Source organism: Polyodon spathula, chromosome 3 (genome assembly GCF_017654505.1).
Source record: "Polyodon spathula isolate WHYD16114869_AA chromosome 3, ASM1765450v1, whole genome shotgun sequence".
NCBI classification, from domain to species: Eukaryota; Metazoa; Chordata; class Actinopteri; order Acipenseriformes; family Polyodontidae; genus Polyodon; species Polyodon spathula.
Window position 1 is genome coordinate 60,327,820 of NC_054536.1, and position 22,096 is coordinate 60,349,915.

At 36.3% G+C, this 22,096-nt stretch overlaps 1 protein-coding gene across 1 annotated transcript in view; it reads right to left on the reverse strand.

Annotated features, from left to right (window-relative positions):
- LOC121313268 (R-spondin-2-like) overlaps nucleotides 1-20,432 on the reverse strand; it is a 68,667-nt gene extending 48,235 nt beyond the window's left edge. The window contains exons 1-2 of the mRNA XM_041245630.1: nucleotides 19,952-20,432; nucleotides 19,201-19,530 (exon numbers count right to left, since the gene is read on the reverse strand). Of these exons, the coding sequence (XP_041101564.1) occupies nucleotides 19,201-19,294 (94 nt within the window). The 5' untranslated portion in view covers nucleotides 19,295-19,530; nucleotides 19,952-20,432. The remainder of the gene's footprint in view (nucleotides 1-19,200; nucleotides 19,531-19,951) is intronic.
- Between the last annotated feature and the right edge of the window lie 1,664 nt (nucleotides 20,433-22,096).

A 22,096-nucleotide genomic window follows, 5' to 3' on the forward strand; every position in this document is an offset into this window, starting at 1 on the left:
ATACTATCAGAAGCTATAGAACAAAGAAGAAAAATGCATTTGGATACTTTTGTACATAAGCAACTGTAAAGTGTTAATCACATTGCAAGCAATGCTAGACAACAAATGCATATTTAATAATCACAATAATAATGTTTTGCATGCTACCTTCATTTTAGATCTCAAGATTGACGTCACAGAAGAACTGACCTAAAAGATCACCTAGACAGTCCAGAATTAGAAAAATGTCACAACACTGAAAATAAATCACTTACAACGTGTATCTTTTATAAATTATAAGTTCATAATATCCTCATTCATTTCTTTTGGTTGCACTACTTTTATCTCTCTAAAAATCCTTAAGTGCACAGATCACACTGTTCAAGAAGATCCTTAATTTTGAAATACCCTCTATAGAGAAATAAAAGGAAAACATTTAAGGAACTTTTATTTTCTGTGTTATGTATCAGTAAAGTTTTGTGCATTATGTTACGTACACCTTCCATTTTCAAGACAAATTATAGTATACTTTCTTTTTTTTTTTAACAGAACAGCTTGATATATTTAACAATGTACTAATTCTTTGCTGTGGAAATAGAAAACTAAGGCCTAACTGATACTCCTCCACCTTAGATGTTAACTGACCCATTCTTAAACCTTTCCTCCTTCCATGGTTGACCCCCTATGAGTAACATGTATGTGAACCACATTGCACCGTTATACCTCATTAACCCCTTAACAAGATAGCCTCACACACCCCCTGTGGACAGTGTGGGAGATCTGAAATAATCTGCGGGGTCAAGAGTGGACAGCACTACGGGGGGCAAGAACCATAAAATGGATTGGTTTCCACATATGAGCAGAATGAAGACATTATGTTTTGTTTTGTTTTTTTCTTTATGCCTGGGCTTTTTTTCAACTACATGTGTAACTTGTTTTATAATTAGCAGTTCTGATGTGCTGGTACGCTCTTCTGGGTTAATGGTTTTTAACATCTAAGCACAGAGTAGAGGGAAGTTTAGTTAAATCTTATCAGAACATACAAATAAAATACCAGATGTTCAAATGTATTCGTCTTGAAACAAGAAATGCTTCCAGGTTTGTATTGGCAACACAAAACATTGAAAAATACTTTGGTTAAAGAATTTTACAAAGGTGCTTTTAGTATGCCCACATATCTTACCATTGATTGTTTTATAGTTATGGATAAGATTAGTTTTAATACTTCTATATGGTGACAAGGTATTACAAGGGCTCTGTCAGGTAAAATCAAGTTTTGGCAGCATTCCTGTTTTAAATCGGTTTGGTAGAAATGAGAACCCCGATATATTACATTTTCTATAAACTGATAAAGCATTTTTTAATTGTTGATAAAGTATAGTAAACTCTTTCCTTGTGATCTGTTAGCTATTAAGCGCAGCCCCTTTCAGTTTATTAAAACCAGTGCTGTAATAAGACCGCTATACTCTGTCCATTTGCTCATTGTAATAGTTCTTCTTACTGTATTTAAGATATGTGCACAATCTGTACATTTTTAAAGATGGTTTTATTATGTGCAACCATTTATAGTTAATTGATGAATAATTATTTAGTGTTATATTTTTAAGAACCTGTAACGTTATGTTAATTTCAGAAGTGCTTGCACATCGTCTTTAACCTGTACAGTATGCATCTATCTGTATCTGTATAGATAGTGATGTACTTACACCATATAATTCATTCTGTAGAAAAATGCACTGTTTTTTTCAATGTCTTTTTTGTTTTTATTTTTTTTATTGTCTTAACATGGTTTTGAACAACACTGAAGACCAGAATTCTATATTAAAAATAATCTTTAAAAACCCAAATTGTCAGTTGCGAGCTACCTCTTAGCTGAGGATTAACAGAGTTCACATGAAAGCTGTATTTACTTGTAATGATATCACAAAAAATATGTTTGAAATACATGTGGGTGTGAGGGGTAATTAATCAGAAGTTACAGGAGCACCAATATTAACAAAACAAGGAGCTACAGTAAATGGGTTTTTCTGTTCTGGGTTTTGAATTCTAGGTGTTTGTCTGCTATATGTCCAAAAAGAAGGCCACAATCTTGTACATTCATCATTCTCTGTTGAGTCCACTAGAGGAAATCATGGCTTGACACTGCCATCTAGAGAGAGCCAAGGAAAGTACATTTGACAAACTTGGTATACAACATTTCAGGGTTCTGTGATGAAAAAAAAAAATTTAACTCTAACTAAAAATGTACACATTAACTGTGTATAACAAGATATTAAAAGTTAAGACAAATGTTTTTAGTTTAGTTGTATTTTTTTGCTTACTTAGGTTATTTTACTTGAAGTGAACCTTCACATGACATAACTTTGACATATTTAGGAAATGAGGTGCACTTGGCTGAAGAGTGCTCATGTCTTGTTATCATCAGTCACCAAAGAAACAATGGTGTCTTTGTCATAGAAACCAGTTTAAGTGCATGAAGAACATATCAAATCACTCTGCAACCTGATAATTGCTTTATATGTTTCTATTTCAGAAACAATGTGAGTAAATGTAACTAATAGCATCTAACCACACTGTTAGCATTTATTTTATTGCTTTAAAAAAATGCACTGCATATTTTACTTTTGTTTTAAAATGTTTCTGTTTTGCATACATTACGATGTAACATTTCTCTCTGGAGTTTAACTTTTATGTGCCGGGTAAAATAAATTCTTCCTACATTTTTTAATACAAATCTTCTGTGGATTTTCTACTATTTTGTAAAACTTACAAAAATCACGACCATTACCAAAGTTTGATTTTTTGTTACCCTTTCTTAAAAATAAAATAGCAATGGTTTCAAAGCAAGCACAGCAGTGCTTATACTGGTGTTATGCTGAAGGCACAATGTGGTCTCTAAAGACGATTTGACCAAGGCCCATGTGAAATACTGAATGGCAGCCAATGCTTAAGCTTTAGCGAGACTGTACATCAGTCACACCTGCTTTTTTAACAATTATCTGCCATGTTTGCCCACATTTTACAAGAGCCTTGATGAAATCTCTATGTACACTGAAACTGGTTCTGGTTAATACAAATACCAAAACAATTGGGATTGTGTTTAAAAAGAAAACACAAAATGAGATATACTTTTAAAGGACGATTTATAAAAACATGCAAGGCTTTCACCCTAAAAGTTTGCAATGCTATCTGTGTCTTCTACAGTATGTATTCATTCAAAAAAAGACAGATACAAGTACAGAAAATACAGTAATGTGAAATACAGCTGTTTGCAAACACATTAACTGCTTTTTTTTCTTTTAATACCACAAAGAAATGTGAGATTATATCACGACAGTTGTTTATACAGAGACATACAGTTTGCTTCGAAGGAGCTGGCAGCTATTCAAATAAAACAATATCAAGTAGAAGAAAAGTCAGCCAAAATGTAATACAAGTGCATAACGGTAGAAAAAGGAATTTGAAAAATGTTAATGGATTTACAGATATACACCATCTTCCTACCAAAGAAGTTGCTTTTCAAGACCCACAAGATCCTGTTTGAATGTTGAATTCCTACACAAATTAGTACAACCTGCCTCACGATTTCAAGAATCATGTAACCATCTGATCAGTTTTAGTCTCCACTGAAGTTGAACACAACAGAAGTTCTAAGTACAATAAAGACAATTAGAAAACGATTGAGTGTGACCAGCCAATCAGCTTCCAGATCTAGCGGGCTTCTATTTTGCATAGATGCTCATTGGAACGTTGAAGTGCTTAACTATGAATTAAAATTTAAATCAATCTGTGCATAAATATCGTCTTTTTCCCTTAACATACTAGTCTGATAACATAAAAGCTACTAAAACATACTCTCTGATGCATGTCTGTGACAGGACACCATAATGAAGGCTCAATTCGTAGCTACTGGACAGAAAATCAATAGGAAAGACATAATTGGTCCACAATTCTGTCATCAGCTGGATCAAAACAACATCTTGCCTCAAAACCAGCCAGTCAAACTGCCAACCCTATTTCAGTTCTGTCCGCACCACCCAATCCACTCCCTGCCAGCTTGAACGACGCCCCACATCCAACAACAAGTTTCGAGTCCGACTCTATACTACACAGACTAATCAACATGTCCATGGCAATGTCCAGATAAATTATAATGAGAAAGAGTAAGACCCCAATAAATAAATATGTTAGCCAAATAACAATAATAAAAACCGTTCGCTCTATTTGTATGTCGTTTTTCAATTCTAATTATGTTAGGGACTATTTTCCTCAGCGGAAGGTTACCTGGTGAAATATTAGAAGCTCAAGGTAAATATAGGTTTAAAAAAAAAATTAAAGGAAAAATAAAGAAATACATTGTTTTCTAATAGCAGTAGAGCCCTCTCGATACGGGCTCTACCGCGTGGTATATGACCTTGATTTTCATTAGCGCCCTCCTCGAGGGCTCTGGGCGCATAACTCCAGTTGCGGTCATCTATCACACACCTGCTTACACGTGTATGTGTATTCTGATACTCCTGAAACGCACCCTGCAGATTGGTGTTATCAGAATGGTGTTTGGATTTATAAATAAATGAGAGTGTGTCATATAAACCCATACAGTCTTCTTCTGGCTGCTCTTCCTTTTACTAATACTGCCAGAACCATCTTACTAATCATTATTATACGTATATCTTGCTAATATAATTACACAATTATTATACATCTAATATAATTATTGTAATTACTCACATGGAACACTGATCATAGTAGACCAACAGCAGCCTTTTAAAAAGAAAATAATATGCGCAGCCAGAAAGACACACAAGTTAAGTGACTTGTGAACCATAGGGTCATGGTCTTGCAGGGATATCTGTTACGACTGTATCTTGTTACCTATAGCCATCAGCCCAACAGTACTTCAGATCAATACCTTCAGTTGCTCATTATAGATGCCTTGGTATATGAAGGTATCCAAAAAGAATTCTCCAAAGCTTGCACACGGTTACTATTTTTCACATATAATGTTTCTGGAGTAATTCCAAGTATTTTATCTTCAGCTTTTCCCCTCATACTCTAGTAACTGAGATACTTGATCTTGGAAAACTTCATATCATCTTAGGATTCTTTTAAGAGTGGATGGAAGATAATGAGCTAAACGAGACAAAACTAATTCTGAACATATTTTGCCTTGATTAAAAGCACATTTGACTCATGTACTATAGAGAGTATGTTTGTTTGTTTGTTTAAAGGTTAGTGTAAGCTGAATTGGTCAAATAAAACATGATAGGCAACATTGTTAAATCAGTGCTCCTTATACTTTTACATTACAGACAAGTTTTGCTCTGAGACATTTTATTATATCTGACCAGCACACTTCCTCTCAATGTCAAAAACATTGCATGCTGAGCCCCATTTTGATGTGGTGTGTAAGCATAATTAGAGGTCCCATAAAAGCAAACGGAAAACTGTGTCCATCTGTAGAAAGTTAGAGACTTGCACAGCAAGATGTCGCCAGATACACATTTTGTGTTTTCAGCAGGCTTCTCAGTTTCATATTGCTTTGGAGATCAATACATGTGGAATGAACAAAAAAGATGAGCGGGCTTGTGCATGAAGAACCCTCTTCTGCTCTGTCTCAAGTCATTCAGTAACTCAACTGACAGTGTTCAGGACATTGCTGCCTCATTAAGGTTCCATGTAACACAATTGTTTAAAACATACTACCACCTGCTCAACTTGGCATCCAACAACTGCTTTTTAGTATAGCCTTCAATAAATGCAGAAAGCAATACTAGAGTGATGAATCTATTTACCTGTTTATTGAATGAAAGTGCTGCAAAGTCTGCATAAGAAGCCTATGCCACATCATCCCTACACAATCATCTGGGTTGTGATCTCAACTCACCTCCAGCACTGTGGAAAGTTTCCAGATCTCAAGTTCAACGTTGGTCATGGTTTTCCTCAGCTATGAGGTGAAAGGTTTTTCCCCTTTAGGGGTTACAATGGGGAGACAGAATTCTGCTGACTTTGCACAGCATAGCCAATCATTGACTGCAAGGCAAATATTAGGTACTGAAGATAAGGCGTGCCAGCAGAGACCTCCAAGCTCAATAGTGCAGATTTCTGTTTGAAAATTGTTCCACACAGTATTAGATTGGCATATGCTTCCAATTTAGATACTCTAAGGAGCCTATGTACTAAGCGTTGTGCATTAGCATATCTTAAGTTGCGCGTACGCAAAAATGTTTTGCACATGTGCAAAACTGCAGCATTTGTACAAAAGGGAATAACAGACGCCCTTATCCAGTGCGACCTATAGTTGTTACAAAATATCGCATTACACAATATCACATTACAAGATATCACACTACAGATAACAGCAGTTACAAAGTACAGTAAAATCAGTAGAAAGTAAGATCAAATTCAAATAAGAGCAAAATAAAGAATACAGTAAATAATTACATTTAAAAGCTAATTTGACTCAGAACAGTAAACTTCTAGTAAAAGTATTTGCTCATAAGAGTAAATTCCATTAAGAGTACATGTAAGTGTGATAAATGGATAAGAACTATTTCAAATAACAGCAATTACAAAAAACTTGAATACAGATACTTTTAAGAGTAAAATCAAGTACAAGTTACATAAAATAGTTATAAGTAAGAGAGGCAGTAGAAAACTACAAAATATGGAGCAGTTCAGTGCAAGTACAAGATGATGCAAGTACTGGTACAATTGGGTGACATATAGTCCATTACAGTCGAGAGTGTGTCTTGAGGAGGCGTCAAAAGGTGATCAGGGACTGGGCAGTCCTGATATCCTGATATGTCGAGGCAGTGATAGGCGAGTACAAGAGTTTGGAATTTGATGCGAGCAGCAATAGGGAGCCAGTGGAGGGAGTGGAGAAGCAGTATATCATGAGGTTTGGATGAGGGAGGAGTCAAGGGTGATGGATGAGGAGGGAGAGAGGGTGGCGGATTCAAGAGGAATAGAGATAGAGATTAGCAGTGGGAGAGGAAGAGGAGGGTTATGAAAAGGAGGTCTGATTTGGAGAGGATGAGTTTAAGATGATGTGAGTGCATCCAGGAGGAGATTGCCAAGAGATCGGTAGATCTATGGGAAGAGATGTCGGACTCAAAGTGGGGAAATGAGAGGAAAATCTGGGCATCATCAGATGATACGAGAAGCCATGGGAGGAGATGAGGGGACTCAGGGAGATGGTGTAGAGAGAAAACAGGAGGGGTCCCAGGACTGAGCCTTGGGGGACACCTGTCGAAAGAGAGCAAGAGGCAGAGGGTGAGCCATGCCAGGACATCTGATATGTGCGAACGGAGAGGTAGGAGGAGAACCAGGCAAGAGATGTACCAGGGAGTCCCAGGTCAGCGAGGGAGGACAGGAGAATAGAGTGGTCGACTGTGAGGGAGGCAGCACGGGCAAAGTGTAGAGAGTTGGTGACGGAGAGAAGAGCAGTTTCAGTGGAGTGTGCCAGGGAAAAACCTAATTGGAGGAAGTCAAGCAGAGAATGTTTTGACAGGAAAGCAGAGAGCTGGCGATGTACTGCTCGCTCAACGGTTTTAGAGAGGAAAGGGAGAAGAGAGACAGGATGGTAGTTCTAGAGGGATGAGGGATCATGGGAGTTTATTTTAAGATGGGGGTGATGTAGGCCTGTTTGAAGGCAAAGGGGAAACAGCCAGAGAGCAGAGAGGTGTTGAGAAGAGAGGAAATGAAAGGGAGTAGAGCAGGTGCAGCAGTCTTGAAAAGATGAGTGGGGAGGGGGTCCAGAGCACACGTATGTCATGGCCTTTAATGAGATATCTTGTTTATATCAATAATGCATACATCAATAATATACTGTACATATTTAATTTTGTTTTAAACACATGCCTCTGGGGTAAAAAATCTGACAATGCCTGCATGTGTGTGGCTTTGTTCGTTTATGAAGAGCTATATTAAAAATACATTGTATATTTTATTATAATGTGGTCAGTGTTTTCGATGTCGCTCATCACTCTCGCCAGTTACAAATGTTTTTTGTCAGTGACAAATTAAAAATCAGCTCAGTAGTCACTAATGACGAATGCTTCTGTTTTGTATAATTTATTCATTTTTCAATAATTGTTTAATAGGATGTTAATAGTTAAAACACAACCGCACAATATGATAGAGAGACAGACAAAGCAGAAGATCATACTACTATCTCTATTGAACTATAAAAAATGTTGCTTGTACTACTTGCATTCCATTGAGCTCAGTGGTTCTTGCTAATTCTGCATTGTTGTCATTTGCTAATCTTAAAAAGAGTGCATTTCCAGGCAGAATGTGTACATTTTCTGAAAGAAGTTGTGTGTACAGTACTGCAGTGACTACATCTTCATTACAGGTAGAGGAAAGCAAACAGTTTTGTTTAAAGAATGTATAGCTAGAATTGCCCGTTTTATCATCGTCTGATATTCATGATGTACAGTAATTCAGATGGTTTAACAATGGTAATGAAAATGAACACATAGTTGTAAATTAAACAAGGGTGTTTAAAATAGTAAAGGTGTCCCTATCAAAACCTTCATGGTTGTTTAAAATGATACACAGTATGCAGCATAATGCATTTGCATTGCAGGGTGTCCAGAGGGTTATGACAGCATTATAATGGCATAGACTGTGCAATTCCGTGCTGTGTGAATGGGTATTTTAAAGCATTTTTTAAACATCTCTGAGATGGCTCTGTAGCAGAATTTGTGTCTCAGAGACGTCTCAGTAATTCATTACCCGCCGTGGAGCACCTCTTTTTCGAAAGCTTTGCTGTCCATGAAGTTCCTTCAAGAAATATATATATATATATATATATATATATATATATATATATATACACACACACACACATACATACAGTGGCTCTCAAAAATATTCACCCCCACCCTTGGACTTTTCCACATTTTATTGTGTTACAACATGGAATCAGAATGGATTTAATTAGGAGTTTTTGCCACTGATCAACACAAAAAAGTCCATAGTGTCAAAGCGAAAAATAAAATCTACAAATTGTTCTAAATTAATTACAAATACAAAACAGAAAATAATTGATTGCATAAGTATTCACACGCTTGAGTCAATTACAGCAATTACAGCCATAAGTCTATTTCGATAAGTCTACGCTAGCTTTGCACATCTGGACACTGCAATTTTTGCCCATTCTTCTTTGCAAAATTGCTCAAGTTCCGTCAAGTTGGATGGGGACCTTTGGTGAACAGCAGTTTTCAACAGCTTTGACTGGGCCACTCTAGGACATTGACCTTTTTGTTTTTAAGCCACTCCAGTGTGGCTTTGGCTGTATGTTTGGAGTCATTGTCCTGCTGGAAGATTAATCTTCTCCCAAATCCCAGGTCTCTTGCAGACTTCAACATGTTTTCCTCCAGGATTTCTGTGTACTTTGCTGCATCCATTTTGCCCTCTATCTTCACAAGCTTTCCAGGCCCTGACGCAGAGAAGCATCTCTATAGCATGATGCTGCCACCACCATGCTTCATGGTAGGGATGGTGTTCTCAGGATGATGTAGCGTTGATGTAGATCTTAGCGTTGAGGCCAAAAAGTTCTATTTTGGTCTCATCAGACCATAAAATCATCTTGCCTTCTGGCAAACTCTAGCCGAGATTTGATGTGAGTTTTTTTCAACAATGGCTTTCTTTTTGCCACTCTCCCATAAAGGCCAGTTTTGTGAAGCACCCGGGAGATTGTTGCTGTATGCACAGTGTCTCCCAGCTCAGCCGTGGAAGACTGTAACTCCTTTAGAGATGCCATAGGCTTCTTGGTGGCCTCCCTGACTAGTGCCCTTCTCGTCCAGATACTCAGTTTTTGAGGACGGCCTGTTCTAGACAGGTTCACAGTTGTGCCATATTCTCTCCATTTTTTAATAATGGACTTTATTGTGCTCCGGGGGATATTTAATACCTTGGAAATGTTCTTATATCCTACCCCTGATTGGTGCTATTGAAAAAACTTATTCTGGATTTGTTTTGAATGTTCCTTCGTCTTCATGATGTAGTTTTTGTTAGGAACTGTACTAACCAACTGTGGGACCTCCCAGAGACAGGTGTATTTAACCTGAAATCAAGTGAACCACCTTAATTGCACACAGGTGGACTCCATTCAACTAATTATGTGGCTTCTAAAGACAATTGGTTGCACCAGAGCTTATTTAGGTGTGTCATAGCAAAGGGGGTGAATACTTATGCAATCAATTATTTTGAAAGAGGGTGTAGACTTTCTATAGGCACTGTATATGGTGGCAGAGTAGGGGAAAGTGAATGTGTGTGTGTGTGTGTGTGTGTGTGTGTGTGTGTGTGTGTGTATACAGTGCCTATAGAAAGTCTACATCCCCTTTCAAAATATTCACCTTTTGTTGCCATATAGCCTGAAATTAAAATGCATTAAAAGTTTGGGTTTTTTTTTTTCATTTCTCTACACATCCTAACCCACAACTTCTAAGTGAAAAAAACATTCTAGAAATGTATTAAAATTAATTAAAAATAGCTTGGTTGGATAAGTGTCCAACCCATTGTAATAGCAATTCTAAATTAGCTCAGGTGTAACCAATCGTCTTCAAAATCACATACCAAGTTAAGTGGCCTCCACTGGTGTTAAATTGTAGTGATTCACATGATTTCAGGATAAATTCAGCAGTTCCTACAGGTTCCCTCTGGTAGGTGCATTTCAAAGCCAAGACTCAACCATGAGCACCAAGAAGCTTTCGAAAGACATCTGGGACAAAGTTGTTGAAAGGCACAGATCAGGGGATGGGTATAAAAAAATATCAAAGGCCTTGAATATCCCTAATACGGTCAAGACGATTATTAAGATGTGGAACGTGTATGGCACGTGTATAAAACCTGCTGCCCTCTGCAAGGAAGCTGAAACTGGGATGGAAGTTCACCTTTCAGCATGACAACGACCCAAAGCACACAGCCAAAGCTACACTGTAGTGGCTAAGGAACAAAAAAGGTAAATTTGTCCTTGATTTAGGTCGGAGCCCTGACCTAAATCTAATCGAATCCAATTTGTGGCATGACTTGAAGATTGCTTGACAGAGCTTTAACAGTTTTGTAAAGAAGAATGGTCAAATATTGCCAAATCTAGGTGTGCAAAGTTCGTAGAGACCTATCCCAACAGACTGACAGCTGTAATTGCTGCCAAAGGTGCTTCCACCAAGTATTAACTCAGGGGGGTGTTTTTATCAATAAAAACTTTTTTCCCCTTAACAGTGTGGAGTATGGTGTGTAGATAAGTGGAAAGAAATCCTCATTTAAATGCATGAGACACTGACACAACAAAATGTGAAAAAAGTTCAAGGGGGCTAGAGTTTCTCTAGGCACTATATATATATATATATACATGGCAGAAAAGGTCAAGTAAATGTGCCTCTGTGATCACAGCAGTAGGGGGAGGACAAAAACACATGCAATATACTGTAATGTCTTTAAAAGTTTCAGTTCCATTTAGTCTGTTTTTTGTTTCAAAGACTTGCCTGTCAATATTCAATCAGCTCTTGCTTGTTTTGTTATTCAATGTAATCTCATAAATGATTTGTTTCTCGTTTTCTCAAACACACATCTTGGAAGGAATCTCAAGTAAAAAGTTTATTGCTCAATAAAATGGGGCGCAGGACCAAATTAAGGAAACTGGCTGGCCATGCTCCTTAAATTATTAAGAAAACTTACTATGTTGTACTTGCTATAGGGCACAATAATTCAATCATAAATGTAGGTAAATATTACAGAAGTCTCTAGTACTTCAAGACACAATGCTATGTTTTTTTGTCTGATTCCTACCATATTTAAAATGTATAATAAGTAAACTGCATTTCACATTTCCGAAAATTAACTTTTACAGTGCGGTCAAATGTAGCCTGGAACCAAGACATATGTTAAGAATTAGCATTACCAACACATATGGGAGGCTATGATGACAACAGTATAGAAGGGGTCCTTTTGGTATTTACAGAAACAATATAAAAATACTAATTTAAAACAAAAATCCTGTTTGCAAATTGAAAAAACAAAGCTGCGTTTGTGGTAAAAAATCTTAAGTAGTGTGTGGTTCTTGATTTCAGATCGATGTTATATTGAATTATCCATGCATTCTTACAACTGGACAATTAAACTGGTATGCTATGTTTAAAAGAAAGGCTTAACTATGTGAAAGACATGAAATACAGTGATTTTTGAAAACTGAAGTGTTTGCTGCTGAGTTCTGCTTACCTTAGCATAGTACAGTATATGAATGTTAATATTGATTGAAAACAGCTTAGTTTTATTGTTGGCACTAAATCAGAACGAAGTTCAGACCGCAGTTGATCCCAAGTACAAGGTGCAACTACAGTGCAGAACTACAGAAAATTGAAGTTGACATGTTTGCCTCATGAGATATAGTATTGCAGTGGGAGATGTTGTAACGATCTACTGTACAATTTAAACAAAACAGGGCTTGTGTCCTTAACAAAAATGGAAAAAAAAAAAACAGAATGAACTCAATGATATGTTAGAAGAGCAATTTGTTATTAGCGGGTATTCATATCTTTTTAAATTTATTTTATATTTTATTTTTTTAGAACATAAAAATATTAGAATATATTTTATCAGAAATGTATGAAACATAAAAAAGGCGCATACATTTTGAATACTAACAAATCTGCAAAGTTAGTTTACAGAGATGCAGCAATTTCATATGGATAAAAGATAGAGCTTACAGTCGTGAAGCATGTTTATGACTTTTCTAATTAAAAAGAACCAGCTGCAACTAATAAGGACCACATTTTAAATTGTTTTTACCAGCAGCTGATCTGGTAGGAACACAAATCTTAAACGCCGAGCTCTAGTTCAGGTCAATCCTTGGCGAACTCTAATCCTTCTCAGGTGATGCTGCTTGTATTCAGAAACATCCAGTTGATCTCCTCAAATATTTTTCCTTCTTCACATCCTTAAGCCCTCCAGAGTGTGTTTAAGTAGCACAGACTAATGTTATTTTACCCAATGAGCCTCAGATTACACTCAGACAAAACTACTGTATGTTCCTTAAGTGACCATCTTGAGAGCAATTAGAAACCAATGGCAAAGACCATCTCAAGTTTACTAAAGTGCACTCAGAAAAAGCTTACAATAGATACAGGCTGGGACATATTCAAGTAAGAACGGCAGTGCACTCGATGACAAAATGTAGTTTGTCAAAGACTACAGAAGCACAAGCAAAACACAATGTGAACCTACAGGACAAATTCTGTGGGGTGGGCAATGCAGATTTTTTTCTTTTTCTCTGGTGATTTTTCCATCTTGAATCAATATGGATGCCATAATATAATTTAGCTGATCTTGAACTGCCACTCTATGCAGTTAGAAGACATTTCATGTTTTTATACAAATAGATATAGGCATGCTCTGAGTATTCATCGACCCAGCGCGTAACAATATTACGATTTATTCAGGTCTGTGGTAGCAACCAAATTTCACTTGAAAATAAAATGTAAATGTCATGATTACTTGCTTATCTAGATACAGATCAGTGTTTTTAAAGTGAATGGTTTACCATAAAAGCTATGAGATTACCAGAATCTCACTTTTTTATATGAAAAGGAAAATCCACAGCAATAAACATCTGAGTTATCATACTGAACAGGAATCTGAACAATACAGTCTTGACAACAGATTTCTCCAAAGAAACCGTAATTACAAATCTCTATTCCTAAATTAATAATTCTTTCTATCAAAATACAAATCTCCAGGGAATGTCTGTGTTTAATTTACTAACTACATGTATATCCAATGAAATTGACATTGGGGCATACACTTCACCAACTTTTCTACACGTTGTACCATGCCAATTTTGTGAAAAGGCATTTTAACTTTGTAAAGCACAGTAAAAATCATGTAACTGCAATACAGTCCGAGCATCTACTTGCAGCAGAGGTGGTGTCTCAGGCGGATCTCAAAACGTCTATGGATGTACAGGAAAACTCTTCCCATAGCCTGTTTACACAAATTGAAAGTCTTCAATTAAACTTTCCTGAGCTTTAAGTAGACAAGGCTTGATGATTACGAAGCGAATTTCAATGGTCACTACCATCTTTGTATAATTTACATATTGTATTCTGATTGGTCACCACTAAACTGCATAAACGTGATTGGCTGAAAGGACAACTGAAATATGATTAATAGAGTGTGGGTAGAGGTAAGTGTTGTAGTTACTGTACACAACATGTTGTTGAAAATAATACCTCTTCTCCACTGGCACATCCGATCCGTGAGCGCTCAGTACATTACGGGTATGGGTGGTTCTCCGCTGGCTATTTATCGAGCCGAGAGAGAACCACACCGTGAAACTTTGGCCTCCCAAGGCATCTGAATCTGGCTGCGAGATTTTCGTCATTACGTAGCATCAGTCAGTACACTCCACAAAGATAAACAACAAACAACATGGCAGGCAGCGAGTGTGATGAGAGAAAAGTACAGCCTTGGGACACTGAGGAAGTGCAGGCTCTAGTTTATCTGTGGGCAGATAGAAGTGTTCATGTTCAGGAAGGTCAGGAGTCTTGAGTCAGAAATGAGAACGTTTATGATCGAATTTAGGACGATTTGAAGCAAATGGGCATAAACCGTGGGTACAGTACATTTAACTCACACATTCAAAAACACACAATTCTACCAAATTTGTCATCCTTAAACTTATTTACAAAAATATAGTAAAACAAAATACAGCTGTACTATTACAATGCATACAACTACGTCTCTCGTTGCGATCACTCAGCTTTTTCTTGTTTGTTTTTAAGAACCGAAACAAAAAACAACTCTAGAAAAAAAGACATCTATCCTTAAAATGGGATATCTTATGCATATCATATTTTTAAAACCTTTTGTTGGCTTCAATAGAACTAATTGAACTTTATTAAGTCGATATAATCAATAACATTTGTGGATTATAAAGAAATTCCTAAATATCTTTACAAAATATAGCGATACAAGATACAGCTATACCACTGGTCTATTAATTTCAAAAGACATCTGGGACAAAGTAGTTGAAAGGCACAGATCAGGGGATGGGTATAAAAAAATATCAAAGGCCTTGAATATCCTTAATATGGTCAAGACGATTATTAAGATGTGGAACGTGTATGGCACGTGTATAAAACCTGCTGCCCCCTTAATTTGTTTGTGCATCTTTTGGCAAACTGAGTTAATTAATAACAATAATTAATAACAACTGTCTTTCATTGCATATGACGTCAGTAGCACAGATTTTCTGCTGTGGAAAAACAACCCAGGCTCTCCTTAACCACACTGTGAGGGCTGGGTTGTTGTACAGTGGAAAAGGGGTATAAGTTTCTGCATTAGCCAATATCCAACTTCTAGTATGAATGCTTGCAGGATCAATCATTGTGCTAATGTGGCAAGACTGGCCCCTGTGGTGTAAATGAGGTAGTGCAACCAAAGGAAAAGACAAGAGTACGGATCAGATACTGCTGGGTAAAGCAATGTGGCTTTCATTAGCAGTAGAAGAGTCACAAAAAGGTTAAATATATCCATGTCCCCATCCCCGCATACACAGAAATACATAAAAATGGGCACAATATTAAACACCATTAACTGACCACAACCTGTTACATATTTGAACTAAAAAGAAAATGCCTCTGTACAGAGCCCTTAAGATTCTCTTTCAGGACAAAGGCTTGCACATTTACTTAAGCAATTCAGGGTATCTGAGAAACCCACTATTTGTCTTATGTAGAGAACACCCACCATACTGTACCTAAACTGGCCAAAAGAATCATAGTTTTTCAAAGTTTTGCAATTTTGGACCACTGTAGCCAATAAGAAAGCTAAATGAGTGCCCAGACAGATATAAACCAACTCAACAGTAGATTATACTATATCATAGTGGACCACCATCACAAAGAGCTTTACAGAGGCTGTGAACGGTGCAGGACATTGATTTAACATCTTGTCTAGACAATGGAGCACAAGGAGGATAACTGACTTGCTCACAGTCACACCATGAGTCAGTTATTGGCAAAGATGGGATTTGAACCAGTGACCTTCTAGTTACAAGCCCTGGACCTTAACCACTGGACCACAATGCCTCCTAGTAATACAATAGTAATAGTCAAGAACTAGTCCAAGATCCTTTCATAAGAGCATTTATTATAATTAGCAATTTGGTAAACAGTACTTGTGAAGTGTGCTACCAAACAGGTGAAGTACCATTTGCATTTGCTAAAGACTTGTTATGTTTAATAAATATCGTTTTGCAGAGTTTGAGCAACCTGAATTACTTGCGGTTCTATTAACTTACAGTACAGATTAAATACATGTAAAATCAGTCCAATAGGCTTTTTAGCCCAGAATTAATTATAAAACTATGATAACAGGAGGTTTCAAGAGATATTAAAATTATGATGAGACTTGGGCACTTAGTTTAGCTCTTGTTATCAATCCAAGGTTTGCAGGGATTCCCATATTGTGCATGGTTCCCTTCTAAAGAATGTTCAGCAAGACATACTTTGAGTAAACCTGACATTACAATACACAGATCTTTTCCTTTAACACTATTTAAGCTTTGGTTCATCATTAAAATTAGGCGAAATAGTCCCTTTATGCTGTATGGATTTCTAACTTAACTACTTCATCTCTGCCAAGAATTGGATCCCATTAAGAAAATTATATTATGGAGCATCTGAGATCACACAATCTTAATACAAAAACAGAATACCATAAAAAATGTGTCTGCCAGTATCCCGCAATGATTGCCTGATTATTTGCAGATGGGTAGTGGAAGAATGTACAACTGGAATAGAGGTTCCCCTTTAAACCATGTATGCAATGCAGTCATCAAAATGTGCCAAGAAGCAGGATACCAATGCATTTACGATTTGTACTACAGAAAAAAAGTGAGAAACTTCAGTTTTGTTTGTTGGCTGTTGGGCAACTTAATCTCCATCAGTATTTGCTGAAGAACTATATCCACCAGCTTCAGGAAGACCATTGGTTATGCACACACCCACTGCTCAAAGATCAATCAGGGGATATAAGATCAATTAAAACCAGCTTAGGGTTTTGTACCGGGCCAATTCTTACAACCGGGATGTGACACACCATTCATTGAGTGACTCCCACTACCCTTTCCTTAAGCTGAGTTCTGAGGCAGACACAGCATCACTACCAAGTCTGTGCTGTCTAGCCACTGCACTAAGCAGTTCCACATTTAATTAAGGACATAGTATCCCCTTTGTTGGTAAAGATAGGGGCACTTTTGTGCATTATGATCCTATCGCTGAAAATGTAAAAAACTCTGCAAACCATCTGTTGCAAAGTACTTCAAAAATTAAACCAATATGACATTCCTCTTTTCTGCCTACTCATACATTTTAATATCTTTAAAACACACACACACACACACACCACTTTAAGGGCACATCTTATGGGGTAGATCTTTCAAAGAAATCACTCAGAATGGTCTTTCTTGGGCAAAAAGAGTTTAGAATATATATTAGTATATAATTCTAAAACACATAGGTTTACTTGTTTGTTTGTTTGTTTGTTTGTTTGTTTTTTTACAGTAGACCAAAGGTGATTCATACCTGATATTGTTATCCACACACGTTCTAGAATAAACATATCACACAACTAAAACTGATCGCATAATAGTACATGTTTTAAAATAAATCTTAGTTTTGACTGTAGTATAAGGGGTTCAATGGGTTCTCTATATGCCAACGTATTAATCAATGTGTTACCTTGTATATTAGTGTCTACATTCTAAATATAATATGAATAATAGACGATTATAAAATTATAATCTATTTAACTGCTTTAAACAATGGCGCTAGTTAGATATACACCTGGTAGGAAAATTAATAATCGTCGCCTTCTTACACGTAATCAGACTGTAATGAAAACAATTAGGTTCACTTAGTATGGAATTCTTTACTAAACCGGTTAGTTAATATTATTTTGTAAACTTTAGCTTTTTTTTTTTTTTTTTTTTCCTAACGGATGAGCAAATGTAATCCCTAAAGATAGAACCACCAAAGACTGTCATACTGAGCAACGTGCACGGACCCGGCTCTCTCAAATTTAAACAGTCCTTGCTGATTTCCTGGAACAGCCGTGTTTTTCTTTGCTTGTCTCTGATTTTCACCCTATGTGGTCTTAAGCACCACTTGAAGAACGTAAATTAGGCTATCTGGTACCTTCACGTAAATTAGTGTTTAACGAATCTTTGCGGTCGGGCAATAGTTAATGAAACGGAAATAGACAGTTTACATGTCATTAGACCCACATCAACACCTGGAGGGCGTGCTTTCAATGCAAGGTAACCGACGACTAATTCTGTTCACCGTGATCATGCTTGCAGCAACCTCAGTACCTAATAATCTTTTCGTGATGCTTTTAAATTTGATTATCTATTCTAAGTCCACGTTATGATAGTCATACCTGAACCGAATAATATAAATGCAGGTATACTACCAGGTATATCCTAAACGTTACTATTGCTGTCATTTCTAATGTAATGTTTGTACCGTTACTCAGGTTATATTCATTTTACAGTTGTAACACATTAAACGAATACTACATTATGATTTATTATTAAAAAAAAAAAAAAAAGTCAATCAACTACAAAAGAAAATGATGCTTGAATCACAGTACACTAGGCTATATGAACGTGCAACTAGTTTACCTCTCAATACGTGTCAGTACTTAAGCAGATAGTTTGCGTCGTCCTGTTTAATGTAAACTGGTTGTCTGCTTATTTTAAAACTCATACAAAGCAAATGGCAGCGACGAGAGAATGAACCTTAACATGCATGTCAATGTGCCCCTGATGTAAACTTTTTATATACCGGTAGCCTATTAGTAGTGGTATTAAACTCTTTGCTAGAGTAATATCTCTCAAAAAAAAAAAAAAAAAAAAAAGACATTAAATGTTCATGCTCCCTGTTGTGATGTTCTGATAATCTGTAATAGATATAATGTTTTTCTGTTTAATAAACACGATCTTTCATCACGCAAAATGTGATACAGAAACGTTATGACAAGTGAGAACACGGGTTAACTGATAAGAGCAATCTTTCAACAATGAAACACATTATACATTTAAAAGAAACGTGTATAGATAGATAGATAGATAGATAGATAGATAGATAGATGCATGCATGCATGCACGTATCTATTAATCTCAACACTTAACATTAAAAGTGTACTGACCTCTCTTACTCCTTTTCCAGCGATTCGACTGACAGTGACTATACTCCACGCAGTTGAGGACAATAAGAGCAAAGGAGAAAAGTCGAAACTGCATTTGGCCAGCTGTTAGTCTTCTACTTAGAAACAGAAAATGTGTATGTCTCTTCTTTATAGAGAGAGAGCGTGCCCAGATCTTCTGTTTTAATGAGAAGCTTTCTCCAGAAAGCAGTTAGATTCCAAGGTGTCACGCATTAGATGGGGGGAGACAACATATCTTCACACCTCTCGCAAAGACCATTTTATGAAGTGTGGGAAAGCGCTTAGACAAATTTTAAGGAATCCCTTCTTATGCTGAAAAAAAAGAAGTAACAGGACAGACGTCATTTGAGATCACAAGGAATAAAAGTAATCAAACTAGAACCTGAACAAGGGTTAGATACGTAGTGTGAAAAATGGGTTTAATCACACATTCAACAAGGCATGCAATGATTTGCATTTATTTAGCACTGTTACGTAAATAAAGTTAAAACATATATATTTAAATACGGCGTTTAAAAGATCCACGTGTGGAATACGGTGCAGTAAATTTCAGAGCTTTCGATTACAATTGTAGTGGGTATCTTGATTATTTATTCGCAGTAGCAACCACATACAGCAAAAAAAAAAAAAAAAACAGACCTATTGTAAACAGTATTGTTTTGAGAACTATATAACGAAAAGTGCAGTCAAAATAATAATTATTTAAATAAAACGAAAAAAATAAATAAAATACCTGCATATATTTTGGAGATGTGCACTTCTAAGTATGTAACTCGTTTCAGAAATCCAAATCAGTGTTTGGATTATAAAACATCCCATATGTATGAAAAGTTAGGACAGAGAGACCGGTAAACTTTCTTGTAGTTGTAATGTTAACAAAAAAAAAATATATATATATCTCCTCGTTTTTATCTTGCACGAGAGTTGTTGGGAAGCCGGTCCTTTTCCCAAGACGTGATATTCTTATCAAAAATGACGGTTACAGTTGCTCTCCACTGAGTATTTCGAAGACATATGAAGGCTTCACTGATTGTAGTTTGTTACATCTGCGCTCTGCTAAGGCTAAGTAACACTGCTGGTCCTGATGCTCTGGGTCTACTTTTTCTATATAACCAGTCCTGTGACGTGAGGCTTTAAGATCTGAGGGATTTCTCCGTTTGAGCCCCTTCTGGCCAGCCCAAGAGTCAAGATTTTGAAGATGACACATGCTATTTGGTGATACAGCATCTGTAGTAAACTCACAAAAATAACCCCGCCTGGTCCTAGAGCCGTCCGCTTTCAATAAACTCAGCTGGTTATTCAAGTTATTTTTAATAATGTGCATTTCTTACAATATGTGAAACTGTATACTGACAAAATAAAAACAACAATTAAAGGTTTTTTTTTATTATTATTATTATTATTATTTTTTTTATCTTGAGCATTTGTTTTAGAGAAGAAAGAAAATCGACTGCGCAGTTTGGAAGTACAATATAGCTAGTTTATATGCCGCTCCAAATTGTTTATTGTTATTTTTATGTTACATTTTATTTTATTTATTTTTTTTATTTTGTGTTCCACATTTTAAATCCTAATCCAAAACAATCTTAACTTTACTCCACCCTACTGACGTAAACTAGGACGATCATAGTGTACTATACGGGAAAATATTCTAAGAATTGCGTTTTGGTTGCTGTAGCCAAAACAGATCAGAGCGGCTATCCAAAGTGTCAATCATTCTGGGGCTTTCTAAACCAAGGCATTACAAAATGATGCGACGGGGACGTTTTTTTTTTTTTTCTCCAAACAGATAGCTTGACAGTGGCGCTAACCTAAGTTTACAGTGTGTCTAGGAATCCGGGATAAATTCCATCCTGGAGGCGTGTAGTCCGGGACCGGGACTTGATGTAGGGACTAACCGGTCCAATTAGGGACGGGTGGTCACCCTAACGTAAACCCTTGATGAATCGTGCTTTTGCAACAGTAGTTAATACTCAGCACATAGTGTCAATTGAGCTTAATAGAAAATGTGCGATTTTTATTTTTAATTTAGACGTTCTATATTAATATACGACAAACACTACCACGTCTGTAAATAGACTACTGTAATTTATTGAAAAAAAAAAAAGGTTTTTTTTTTTTGCAATAATCGTTGCATCAGATAAGTGTGACGCTGAAATATCACAACAAAACAGCCCCGTTTTACACGCTGCATACAAAATGACAAGGGTACATAAAGCACAAATCTGAAATCTGTAAATATGTTAACGTGTGTTATACAGAATGGTTGTTTTACTTTATTTAACATTTTTATTTTTGAATAAATGTAATCCATCAATATGAATGTCTAATGCAAGGACTACCTGATTAAACTGGTGGGTAACGTTTTTTTTTTTTTTTTTTTTTTTTAAATCACAAAGCCAAACTGCCACTGCAAATTAATAGTTAAAACCCAAATTAATCTGAATGCTGTAATTTCCTACGCGGGGGTAGTGAATGCCAAACTGGGCCTCTGTGTGCAGTGGGAGGTCCTTAAGGTAATCTGATTATATAACATTGTCTTCTGAGATGCTTGTAGAGTATGACTTTATATGTATAAATATGCTTAAAATTGTATCCCTGCCCAAAAATAACTGGTACGAGATCATACAAAATTGCAAGTTATATTATAGTGCTATAATTATTAGCTTCCAAAATTTGAGAACCAGAGCCATTCGGACACGAGGTTATATAAATCAATGAGAACAAATGCAATTTTATAGTAATCCAATTCAATTATGATACAAATTTTGAAGTAGAAAATGTCAAGTTAAAGAAGTTTTTTTTCATATGCATTCCGAACTTTACGAAGTCTCAAATACTGTCTGAATAACATTTACTATATGTTATTATTAGTTTA